Source organism: Theropithecus gelada, chromosome 2 (genome assembly GCF_003255815.1).
Source record: "Theropithecus gelada isolate Dixy chromosome 2, Tgel_1.0, whole genome shotgun sequence".
Taxonomy (NCBI): Eukaryota; Metazoa; Chordata; class Mammalia; order Primates; family Cercopithecidae; genus Theropithecus; species Theropithecus gelada.
The window spans coordinates 94,281,213-94,294,302 of NC_037669.1; the positions used below are offsets into that span (position 1 = coordinate 94,281,213).

A 13,090-nucleotide genomic window follows, 5' to 3' on the forward strand; every position below is an offset into this window, starting at 1 on the left:
AAAAAAAAAAAAGGAAAGGAAGAAAGAAAGAGAGAGAGAGAGAGAGAGAGAGAGAGAGAAAGAAGGAAAGAAAGAAAGAAAGAAAGAAAGAAAGAAAGAAAGAAAGAAAGAAAGAAAGAAAAGAAAGAAAAGAAAAAAGAAAATTTAAAGCGTTTGTGTGTCAAAGGGCACCATGAAGAATTAAAAAGGAACCCACAGAATGAGATAAATTATTTTTAAATCATCTCTCTGATAAAGTTCCAGTATCCAGAATGTAGAAATAACTCTTAAAATTTAATAAAAAGACTAATAACTCAAATTTTTAAAAGGCAAATGTTCTGAATAGACACTTCTACAAAGAGATACACAAATGACCAATACACATATAAAAAGATGCTCAAAATCTTTACTCATTAAGGATGTGGAAAAACTGTTTCCTACTGTTGTGGCTTTTTCACTCCTGTTGTGTGGTGAGTGGAAGGGAGTGTTACAGCTCTTTTACTCCCCCGACTGGTGAGCTCCAGGTTCTTGTCCCAAGACTAAGAAAAATAAGGCACACAGATACTGAAGAGTGAATAAGGCAGAGTTGGATTTATTAAGCCACAGAAAAGCTCTCAGCAAAGAGAGGGGACCCAAAAGAGGATTGATAGCTATAAGGCTGAGTCACAGGTTTTTACAGGCTTAGAATAAGGAAATACATGCTGATTGGTTTATGGGTAGGCTTGGAAAAAGCACTACTCAAGAAGAGGTACAATAGTGTAAAGAACCAATTGGGGGCTGAAGTGAAGGCTTGGCCTGAGACCTTGGCCCAGGACCAATCAGGGGCTGATGTGACATTACACTTTATGCAAATGAAAATTTGGCCAGCAGCTAATCACAGAAAGATAGGTATATGTAAAATAGGTAAAAGGTAAGGACCAGTCGGGAGGAAGCGTGTGAAATGAGACAAAGGCGCGCCAAGGACAGAGATATGTGTTCAAAAAAGGAGTGGGATTTGTTCATCTGGATGCACAGAGTAGGGGTTTCTATTCAAACATGCAGGCTCTTTTCTTTTTCTGGGGCTTGCACCTTGATTTTCAGGCTGTTCTTGGTTTGAAGAAGTTCCACCAAGGATCCACCCTAACTGCCTGCCTGACTGGCTTCTGCCTTGCTCTTTTCTTACTACCTGTCTCTCTCTCTGGCATCTTGGCTCCCTCTGAGACTGCTCCCATCCTCCTCCTCTAGCCTTCTGGGCAGGACAGGTGTTTCAGTTTCTTAAGTGAAATATGAAACAGAGAAGCACCATTTCTGCCTCAAGACGCATGTAAGAAGGTATAGATTCAGGTGAGTTCCTTTACAAACATTTTAAACATACATTTTCCTTTAATTGTAATAGCCTGTATCAGGAGTTCTTAAGCTTTGCTGCACATCAGAACCACCTGGAGGGCTAGTAAATATGCTGATTCCTGAGCTACCTCTGGAGACTCTGATTCCTTTGGTGTGGGGATTTCCCAAGAATCTCTTCAGAAAAGCTGATCTGGGCTGGGTGCAGTGGCTCATGCCTGTAATTCCAGCATTTTGGGAGGCCAAGGTGGGCAGATTGCTTAAGTCCAGGAGTTCCAGATTAGCCTGGCAGATTTCTTGAGTCCAGGATTTCCTCACCTAACATGGTGAGACCCTATCTCTGCAAAAAATACCCCCCCAAAATTAGCTAGGTGTGGTAGCACACGTCTATACTACCAGCTACTCAAGAGGCTAAGGTGAGAGGATCACTTGAGCTCAGAAGGTTGAGATGTGATCACACCACTGCATTCCAGCATGGGTGGCAGGGCAACACCCTGTGTCAAAAAAAAAAAAAAAAAAAAAATCAAAGAAAAATTGGCTGGGCGCAGTGGCTCACACCTGTAATCCCAGCACTTTGGGAGGCAGAGGCATGTGAATCATGAGGTCAGGAGATTGAGACCACCCTGGCTAACACGGTGAAACCCGGTCTCTACTAAAAATACAAAAAATTAGCCAGGTATGGTGGTGGGCACCTGTAGTCCTAGCTCCTGGGGAGGCTGAGGCAGGAGAATGGCATGAATCCAGGAGACAGAGCTCGCAGTGCCAAGAGTGCACCACTGCACCCCAGCCTGGGGGACAGAGCAAAACTCCATCTCAAAAAGAAAAGAAAAGAAAAGAAAATGGATCTGGGAACCATACTTTGAGTGGACCTAACATATAAATAATATTTTTCTTATGCTGAAAGAAGTAGAGAGGTTTATTTGGCTACATATCTTTACGTAAGGCCTTGTTATTACTGGTGGTTGTATAATTTAGAGCTGTCTTTCTCAATCTAATGTATATTGTACTCCAGAAAGCTAAATTCACTCCCTTAGAGTTGAGGTGGGCCACAGAGATGGGGAAGGGGAGAGACAACCAGCAAAAGGGAGCCAGGCCACTGAATGTAACTTGGAGAGGTTTGAGATTTGACATCATCTTCCTTTTTCTCCCCAAAGCCTTCCAGGCCCAGAACATGACTGCCTCTGAAATTTTGGAGTAAATGAATTAGTAACCAGCAAAAAAATGAATGATTTTTATAGATGTACAATAGCCCTTTTATTTCTAATTTGCTGAGAGTTTATATCATCAAAGTGTGTTGAGCTTTGTCAAATGCTTTTCTACATTTATCAGAAAAGATCATATAGTTTTTGTCTTTATTCTATTGATATAGTGACTTAAATCGATTTTCATGTATTAAAACAATCTCACTGGGATAAACTCAACTTGGTCATGTTATATTATTCTTTTAAAATATTGCTGGATTTGATCTGCCAATATTTTAAGAATTTTTCTATGTTCTTGAGGAATATTGTTCTGTAGTTTTCTCTTATTGTAATTTGTTGGTCTAATTTTGGTATCAGGGTTATTCTGGCCTCATAAAAGGAGTTAGAAAATATTCCATCCTTTATTTCTGATAGTTTGTGTAAAACTGGTGTTATTTCTTCCCCAAAGGTTTAAAAAAAATCACTAGAAAAATCCTCTAGTTCTAACGTTTTCTTTGTGGTAAGGATTTATAGTTAATTATATTTCTATAACAAATGTAGGGTTATTCACATTTGCCATATCATCCCATGTCAGTTTTGATATGTTGGATTTTAAAAGAAATTCATCTATTTAAGTTGTTGGATTTTTTAACATACAATTGATCATAATATTTATTTGTTATTCTTGTAAAGTCTATAAGATCTGTAACATATTTCCTCTTTGTTCTCAATCAATCTAGATAAGGCTTCATCAATTTTTTGGTCTCTTTCTCTCTCTCTCTTTCTTTTGAGACAGAGTCTTCCTCTGACACCCAGACTGGAATGCAGTGGTACCATTATAGCTCACTGCAGCCTGAGGCAGGGATTCTCCTGCCTCAGCCTTTCAAAGCGCTGGAATTATAGGCATGAGCCACTGCTCCTTGCTGATTTTATCAATGTATTAAAATGTTGTCAAACAACCAATTTTGATCTTGTTCATTTTCTATTTTATTTCTTTTATTTTTATTAATGCCTTCCTTCTACTTACCTTGAGTTTAATTAGCTCTTCTAATTCTAGCTTATGTCACTGATTTAAGTCTTAGATTGTAGACGTTTATTCTTTCTAATACGAGCATTTAAAGCTATAAATTTCTCTCCAAGTACTGCGTTAGTTGCATTTCATGAGTTTTGATATGTGGTATTTTCGTTATTATCAGTTCAAAATATTTTATACTTTGCCTTTTGATTTCTTCTTTGACTCAGATTCTTTAGAAGTCAGTTGGGTTTTTTTCAATAAAACACAATTACTTTATTGATTCCTTACAATCAAATACTGCCAGCTAGCATTACTTCCACTCATGCATCATCAAAAACAAAGGATATTTCCTCCTTGGTATTTTCAAATGATGCATTATACAATAAACAAAGTTAGAACTTAAAATGCACCCTGATTAATTATGTAAACTGGTAATTTGCTTAAAAAAGCATAACTAACAATTAAGATGTATATCTTACAACAAATAAGGTGTGTAAGATACACACCTTAAACAAACAAAATGGGCATTAACAAAATGCATACAGTCAATACATGATAGAAAGCATGTTTCAAATACAAGGGAGCCCCTCAGGCCACCATATTATTTAGGTTTTGCATTATCATTTATGGCATTATAGATTACACATAACATATTTTATACATTTTAACCCTGAAGATAAGAAAAATAATTGTTGCTTGAAAAAAAATTATTCCAGGTAGCCATTTGATTTGTATCAGGAGAAACTGAACCCCCATGAGTTTAGTGTCTGTTAAATTGGAATCATTAGCTCAAGTCAGTGAATGAGATATGCAACACATTTCACAATGACTGTTTCCCAAGTCCTAGCAATGCCTCTTCTCCCATAGTTCACCAGAAGATTAAGCATTTCCGGGACCAGGATGCCCCTTCTATGTGGTTTTCCCATTTTTTTTTTTTTCTGCTGGATTAACTCTTACTGTATTAACTCTTCTCCCCTCTTCTGTGGCCTTCCATTTTAATTATTAATAAATCCTTTCAGAATATTCTCAGGAAGTTCCATAAGGGGAAGTTCTGGAGATGTAAAATCCAAGGGAGGAAAATTGGGGATTGGAATGTCTTTGGCTTTCCCGGCATTTGCTGCAAACTTCTGCCAGGTTGAGGAGGCTGTAGCAGTTTCTGAATGTGGTGGCAACCTCCGTAACACTGACATTTCTACAAAATTAGCACCTACATCCAGCTCCTTTTCTACTGGACCTTTTTAGAAGTCTGGCCTTTTCAGCCTTTAGTTATTTTCTTTCCTTAATCTTTCATTCTCAGCTACAAGGAATTCCACATGCCTCTTCAAATCTGCAATTTTGGTTGCCTGCTCCTCTATATTTGATTTATCATCTTCTGGGGCTTTGCTTCCAATACATAGCGCTGCTGGCTCACTCTTTTGCTGAAGTAAATATAGTAGTGTGTCTGGATCCTTGCCAAAGATCCGCTGAATCTCAGGCAAGCGTTTCTCTGAGGAAGTACTGTACTGAGAAATGGGGCTCTGGCCCTTCGCATCCTCGGCAGAGGGTTTGTGAGATGCCTGAATATGGGTAGCCACATCCTTGTCTGTGTTCTGCTAGGCTTTCAATCTTTCCTCACGCTGGGCCCTTTTCCATCTCTCTTGGATGAGGAGGAGCTGTTTCATGTGGCTATCCTTTTGCAATTCCAGTGAAAGATGAGCCTGCTCAGACTGTGTCAGCTTCATGGCTTCAGAAAGATATGCCGCAGCCTTTTTGTGACAAGAAATAGCCTCTTCGTATTTGCCTGCAGCTAATAAACGGTCTGCTCGTCTGCTCTGTTGATGAGCCAGGTTAAGGGGTCCTTCCATTACTTCCATAGACAGCAGCGGCCTTAGGAAGCGCAGCGGTGGCGCCAGGGAACATGGAGGGCACTGTAGGCCAGCGCGACGCAGCCGCAGAGACTGCGCCCTCTCTGCGCCCCTAGAACCAGCAGTGGGCGCAGAGGGAGCAACAATCTCACCACTTCCCCTCAGGCCCCCGCGCCGCGGGCCCGCCCCCTGCGCCGCAGCCGCCGCCACGCACGGCGCCATGACGTCACAAGCGCTGGGGTTTTTTAAAAATTATTTCCAAATTATTGAAGCTTTTCTTGATATCTTGATGTTGATTTCTAATTCCTTTGGGTCTTTTATATAACTTTTCTTTCTCTGCTGAGATTTTCTATCTCTCCATTCGTTATGAATATAGTTTTCTTTATTTCCTTGAGAACAGGTATAATGGTTACATTTTGATACATATTTACAAATTCCAACATGTGGCTCCTCTCACAGGCAGCTGCTTGGTTGTCTTTTCTTTTGAGTGTGGGTCATGTTTTCCTATTTCTTTATATGCTGAGTAATTCTGGATTGTGTCCTAAACATTGTTATGTTGTGTAGACTCTGGATTTTGTTTCATTTTTCTGAAAAGTGTTGATTGGTTGTTTGGTGTTTGTCTTAACAGGCATTTAAGTTGTATAAATAAAAAATATAATTCTAAGCCCCACAACTAACGGAATGGACTCCTCAGCCAAGGAAGGGCATTCTAAAGAAACACTAGTTCAGGCCATGATGGGAATAGGTGGTCAGACATGCCTCATTATACTCTCCTCGTTTTGTAATTCAGCACAGCTGACCAGCATTAACATTAAAGCAGTCCTTAAGCCTGATAAAATAGACTCTTTGTAGCAATAAGATACCAACATGACAAATAGACATATTTTGAAATGGTCCTGCAAAGCTATCTCTTGTGGGGAAAACACATTCTGTAGAGAATCCCCTTCCCATTCCAGGTCTTTTCTCTGATCCAGAAGAGAAATAACTAAGAGTCTGGCATCTTTTTTGGGTTTTTTTGTTTGTTTGTTTTTGAAACGGTTTTTCTCTCTCACCTAGGTTGGAGTACAGTGGCGTGATCACAGCTCTCTGCAGTCTCGCCCTCCTGGGCTCAAGCAATCTTTCCCCACCCCCCAGTTTCCTGAGTAGCTGGGACTATAGGCATGTGCCACCATACCCGGGTAATTTTTAAATTTTTTGTAGAGACAGAGGTGTCACTATATTGCCTGGGATGGTCTCAAACACCTGGGCTCAAGCAATCCTCTCCCTTTGGCCTTTCCAAAGTGATGGGATTGCAGGTGTTAGCCACTGTACCCAGCCACCACATGGCTTTAAACTCCATGTCTCTATCATTTCAGATGCTCTAAACGTCCCTGCCATCTGGTCCAGATGGAGTCCTCAGGCAACCCAGAGACCACCACCTTTTTTTACTATGACCTTCAGAGCCAGCTGTGTGAGAACCAGGCCTGGGCCTTTGCTACCCTTGCCACCACCATCCTGTACTGCCTAGTGTTTCTCCTCAGCCTAGTGGGCAACAGCCTGGTGCTGTGGGTCCTGGTGAAGTATGAGAGCCTGGAGTCCCTCACCAACATCTTCATCCTCAACCTGTGCCTCTCAGACCTGGTGTTCGCCTGCTTGTTGCCTGTGTGGATCTCCCCATACCACTGGGGCTGGGTGCTGGGAGACTTCCTCTGCAAGCTCCTCAATATGATCTTCTCCATCAGCCTCTACAGCAGCATCTTCTTCCTGACCATCATGACCATCCACCGCTACCTGTCGGTAGTGAGCCCCCTCTCCACCCTGCGCGTCCCCACCCTCCGCTGCCGGGTGCTGGTGACCACGGCTGTGTGGGTAGCCAGCATCCTGTCCTCCATCCTCGACGCCGTCTTCCACAAGGTGCTTTCTTCAGGCTGTGATTATTCGGAACTCACGTGGTACCTCACCTCCGTCTACCAGCACAACCTCTTCTTCCTGCTCTCGCTGGGGATTATCCTGTTCTGCTATGTGGAGATCCTCAGGACCCTGTTCCGCTCACGCTCCAAGCGGCGCCACCGCACAGTCAAGCTCATCTTCGCCATCGTGGTGGCCTACTTCCTCAGCTGGGGTCCCTACAACTTCACCCTGTTTCTGCAGACACTGTTTCACACCCAGATCATCCGGAGCTGCGAGGCCAAACATCAGCTGGAATACGCCCTGCTCATCTGCCGCAACCTTGCCTTCTCCCACTGCTGCTTTAACCCGGTGCTCTATGTCTTCGTGGGGGTCAAGTTCCGCACACACCTGAAACATGTCCTCCGGCAGTTCTGGTTCTGCCGGCTGCAGGCGCCCAGCCCAGCCCCAATCCCCCACTCCCCTGGTGCCTTCGCCTATGAGGGTGCCTCCTTCTACTGAGGGGCCTGTGGCGCTGCAGGAGCAGGTGGACAGGGGACTGGAATTGGGGTCATGGAGAAGTGGGCCTGGAAGGAGCACTGCAGAACACATCACGGTGGGGACCTCACCTCCGCTGCAGGCGTGCAGTGGAGATGATTCATTACACCAGTGGGTCCCGCCAGCCTCTTATCTGCGGGAAAGTGGCTTCCTTCCTGGGAATTTTATACTGCCATCCAGAAAAACATTTCTTGAACTCTGAGTTCATCTTGCACGCTCCTTCATTTAGACGTATGTTTCTAATCAATGCTTGGTTCAGAAGGTTCTAAGACATGAAAGGATTCTGGGAAAGGTGCTTCCTTGAAGACTTTACAGGGCCTAAAGCTCAATGTGTGTGATAACTGCATGATGCTGACAACACAGTGCCTCCCTTGCCTGACTGTAGGGTTGTCCCAACTGGTTTATTCACTCTGGAGGCGCCTGGCTCTGTATTCCTAAGGTACTGCTGGATGAGGCTGTCTGGAAGACAAAAGTCACCATACCCTGAGATAAGCAAGGTCACGTTGAAATCTGGATTCTAAAAATCCACAACTAGACTGGAGAAATGTTCTGTATCCTGGATCCAAGTCCTAGTCCATGAATTGGCCCTTAAAAATTTAGCTCATAAATATTTGATTGAAGGAATGAATATAATCAGTGCTGGATTGAAGGAATGAATATAATCAGTGCTGCCTTCTGCACTAAGATAATACAAAGATGAATGAGATACAGTTGCTACCCTCCAGGGACCAACAACCCAACCCCAAAGGCTCACCTACCTTGGTGAACACCCAACTTGGTGAAGGCATCTAGGGTGGACTCCTCCAACATCTCATCCTTCCCAGGTGGATAGTGAGCTGATTTCAGACTTATCACTTTGCACCTAAAGTGTCCTCCTCCTGTTTGGTGGATGGTGCTAGCTTCCCCCCACCCACCCACACTCCAAACCTCAAGTCCTCTTGGAGGCCTGTATTTTCTTTCTCTCAACTTCCACAGCCAGGTCCAAAGGACTATGCCTGTCTAGTGGCTTTCAGAGTTGACTCATTCTTGCTATTGCACACCCATGGTTTCATCCCTGAAACAGGGCCGCACTTCCTTGGCATCTCCACACTGCTCCTCTCTTTCCCCACCAGGCTGTCCTCTGCCCTTACGCCAGGTGCTTCAAAACCCTTAGTGATTCCTCATTACTTACAAATAAAGTCCATACACTTTAGCAAGGCTTTCAAGGCCTCCACAATCCGATGCCAGCCAACTTTTCCATTCTTATTTCACTCTAAGCCTCCTCCCCACAGCAGCTTGGGATCCAGCCCCAAAACACCACTGGCCTTCTTCCAGACACCTATCTCCCCAATACCCTACCTCTAGGCATTTGTCTTGCTGTCACCTGGGTCTGGAACAGGTTCTAGCTGACAGGCCAACTTCTCCAGGACGCCCTCCCCAATCTGCAAATTAGGACACTCTCTGGGTTGTCATGGGATTCTGCTTGTCCCCTCTAAAATAAAACAACTTTGTGTTGCAGTTATACACATGCAATGTCTTATCTCCCTGCCCCATCAGGCTGCAAGCTGCTTGGGGAGAGGAACCTGGTGTTGAACCCCAGTGTTCTATCACTGTGTGCTCAGTGGGAGCAAAGAATCAACAGCTGATACTATCCTTCAGATTTATGCTTCTTGGGGAGCCATGCCCTGGGGCACACTTTACCTTCTTTGTCCCAGGATGCTTCTCTATAAATATTTACCTTTCTTTCCTAGTCAGCACTCTCAGAGAGTAGTAGAAAGAGAGTAGGGTGTAATAGTAGAGAGATTGCTTCTCTCTCTGTCTGGCGATGGCTATGCTTGGCCTTGCCTTCCAGTTCATGGTACACATGCCTGCCTCTCACACTGGCCCATTGCTTCACACCCAAGGGCATAAGTATAAGTCCCACTCTAAACTGTGCCATGCCACAAAGACCTGGGCCCAATCTGTGAACCTGATTCAGCTCTGGCGTGGGGATTTGGAAAAGCTTCCCATGTGATTCTGACATGCACCTCCTCCGTTAGGTACATTTGGCTGCAAGTGTTTTTGTTTGGTTTGGTTTGGTTTGGTTTTTTTTTTTTTTTTGAGACAGAGTCTCGCTGTGTCACCCAGGCTGGAGTGCAGTGGCGCGATCTCGGCTCACTGCAAGCTCTGCCTCCTGGGTTCACGCCATTCTCTTGCCTTAGCCTCCCGAGTAGCTGGGATTACAGGCGCTCACCACCATGCCCAGCTAATTTTTTGTATTTTTAGTAGACATGGGGTTTCACCATGTTAGCCAGGATGGTCTCGATCTCCTGACCTCGTGATCTGCCTGCCTCGGCCTCCCAAAGTACTGGGATTACAGGCGTGAGCCACCGCACCTGGCCAACTTTTTAAAAAAATGAGTCCAGAGTCTTCTACCATCCCTTGAGCAGGGATTTGCACACAGAAGACACTCAATATCTTGTTATTGAATAAAGTAGATACCAATATAGCCCTTAGTAGATACCAATATAGCCCTATGGCCAACCTGGAGAGAGCTTGTAAGGCATTTCCCCTTCAGTTCCAGATGCAACTTCAATGATCTATTTGCCAATGGGGGAGTAGATCTGGAGGAGTTTGATTGGTCTAGGGAAGATCCAGGGCTAATTTTAATAATGAGGCCAGTAGCAACTGCTGGACAGGGCTGGACGGCATACCAGTGAAGGGAAGGGGCTCCCATGGACCTGCCAGCCTACAGGTGGGGCCACTACTCACCACTGATGGGAGAAACAGGATAAGGAAGAGATAATTAGATAGTTTGTGGAATCAGAGCTAAGCCTATGGGTTTCTAGTTGGCCTAATCTTTCAAACACACTTTCACACTGATTCTTAACATTTTGTTCAACTTTTATTCAGAGGGCAGGCTGAGCCAGGGAGCAAAAAGGCAAAGGACTCCGACTCACATACCCACTTGGCAAAACCAAAGCACCTTGGGCTTTGAACCCACCCTTCTTAGAAGGCAGGTTTGGGGGTTGAGGCCCCTTGAGAGGCTCACTTCACCCTTTCCCCATGCCATCCCATTCCTACCTATCCCAAGATGCTTATCTTGTATTTCTTTCAGCACATCCAGCCATCTCCCTGAGAGCGTTTCATATCTGACTCTTTATACTTCCGGTGATATTTTGGCATCTCTAATAGACTGGCTCCCAGGGCAGTCTTTAATCAGGGGTCTTCCCCTAATCTAGCTCCTCAAGAACCCAAGGGAAGAGGCACAAAGAGAAGTATGAATGGGAAGATAGAAGGATAACCCAGTCAGCGAGGGAGTGGCAGATGAGACTGCTGAAAAGGAGCTGCCAGAGAGTTGCACGCCACGAGCCACACTGTCTGTCCCTGACCACAACCTCCACTAGTCACCACCTCCTGGGCTTCCCCTCCCTCCACCTACGGAAACCACTGCTCAATCTCAACTGGACTCTTGCAGGCCTATCTCTCCCTCCAAACAGAGGTGTCCTGGACACAGGGCTGCAGACCTCTAACCACGCCTGGAACACAAAAAACCCACAGTGGTTCTACAGCATTTACACCTCCACATTCCCTCACACAGAATCCAGAAGAGAGGAACCTCGCTGATCTCTGAGCAGAGCATGTCTCCAAGCTCAGGCCAGCCCCAGACCGCCAATGGCCTCAACTGGAGTGGAAATCTCTCAAAAGCACAAACCCAGTTCCTGCCATCTCCCTCGGTGCCTGGCAATGTTTGTGGTTGGCTGAGTGAGTTAACAGGAGACCATCTTTTGGCTTTTTTCTACTTCTGTTTCCTCTTACTATACTTGCCTACATCTCATCTTCTGGTCAACACCAGGTACTCACCCCATGAGCTTCCTGTGAACTTGTCTAGGGCCCATCAGCCCAAACATCATTTGTTTTGTTTGGAATTAAGCTTCGTTGAACTTTTCACAGCTTTCATTTGTGCAACCGTCTGTGATGGCACAAAGAAGTCCACAAACATGGAAACCTGGTCTAAAGATGTCCAAAGTAAACTGTCTGTGGAGTTGAATGGCATTTGAGCCGTGGATCTAAACTCCAAGTCCAAGCTCTTTCCCACTGTGACCTTGGGCCTCTCAAGGCTCAGTTTCCTCATGTATAAACTGTAGAGAAGCCAATAACAGACACACCCACACTATGAGGGTGTGCATGAAGCATGTATGTAAAAGTACTTACTTTGTAGATCATTCTGTCCTAGATAAGTATGAATTATTATGCATCATTTCATTTAAAAAGAAAGCTTCACTGTGTTTTATGAATAAGTAAAAGATTAGCATGTATTGTCTTACCTTTGGCTGGCTGTCTTAGTCAGTTTGGGCTGCTATGACAAATACCATAAACTGGGTGGCAAACACTCAGCCCATAGCATTGATTATGTCCCCTCATTTCTACCAAGGGTGTATAGGTTCTTAAAAGTTTTCTACTTATGGAGGATCTGGGTTAGGGATTCAGGATTGGAGAACAAAGTGTGGAAAAAAGGCCTGTGTGAGTCAGGGTGGTGGGAAACTGGCTCAATTTAGACCTTAGGTGAAACTTTCCAGGAGACCAAGTCTATCTTGAATGCTCTGTGGCTCAGTTTCCTGTCCCCATCTCTCCCCTGGCTTGACCCCCAAGTCTTCTGTCTCCAAGTCCAAGGCTTTTTTTTTTTTTTTTTTTTTCTGTATTATAAAATATTTGGGTCTGAACAAGGACCTTTCAGAAATACAGTCCTACAGTCAGAAAGTATGATACTATTATTGGCTGGAAATTTCAGGCATGATGAAAACTTGGTGGGAGATATTTGGGGGTTTCAGGGAAGTTTGGGAAGGGTAAGAGGGATTATTCTAACACTTCAACTTATTCTGAGCACAGAGCTTTGCTCTCTACCTTGAGGCCAGCCCAGATCATAGATGTGGGGTTGCTGCAACCCCTCCCACACCTCCACTGGCCCCTCCACAAAAGGTTACAGGTTGAATTGTGTCGTCCTCTGCTCCCAGATTCATATGTTCAACTCCTAACCCACAGTCTCTCTGAATATGACCTTATTTGGAAACAGGATTATTGCAGATCATATAAAATGAGATTATGCTAAGGGAAGCTGAGTTTATAATTCAATATGGCTGGTGTCCTCGCAAAAAGGGTAAATTTGGACACAGACACAGGAGAATATCATGTGAAGACTAGAGTTATGCTGCCACAAGCCAAAAAAACACCAAAGACTGCCAGCAGACTAGAAGCAAGGAGAAAGGCATGGAGCAGATTCTCCCTTACAGCCCCAGAAGGAACCAACCTGACACCTCGATCTCAGACTTCCAGTCTCCAGAACTGTGAGACAGTATATTTCTTTC

The 13,090-nt window shown here is 44.4% G+C and overlaps 1 protein-coding gene and 1 pseudogene across 2 annotated transcripts; one reads left to right on the forward strand and one right to left on the reverse strand.

Moving 5' to 3' along the window:
• Nucleotides 1–975: 975 nt before the first annotated feature.
• XCR1 (X-C motif chemokine receptor 1) lies at nucleotides 976–7,872 on the forward strand. Of its 2 annotated transcripts, XM_025377069.1 has the most exons (3): nucleotides 1,234–1,302; nucleotides 6,399–6,520; nucleotides 6,698–7,872. In XM_025377069.1, exon 3 carries the CDS (start codon nucleotides 6,729–6,731, stop codon nucleotides 7,728–7,730), a length of 1,002 nt encoding a protein of 333 aa, XP_025232854.1. In that variant the 5' UTR covers nucleotides 1,234–1,302; nucleotides 6,399–6,520; nucleotides 6,698–6,728; the 3' UTR covers nucleotides 7,731–7,872. The 2 variants fall into 2 exon arrangements, with proteins under 2 accessions (XP_025232853.1, XP_025232854.1); XM_025377068.1 differs by lacking the exon at nucleotides 6,399–6,520 and having other exon boundaries at nucleotides 976–1,302.
• Nucleotides 4,494–5,434, reverse strand: LOC112619170 (annotated as a pseudogene).
• Nucleotides 7,873–13,090: the final 5,218 nt, after the last annotated feature.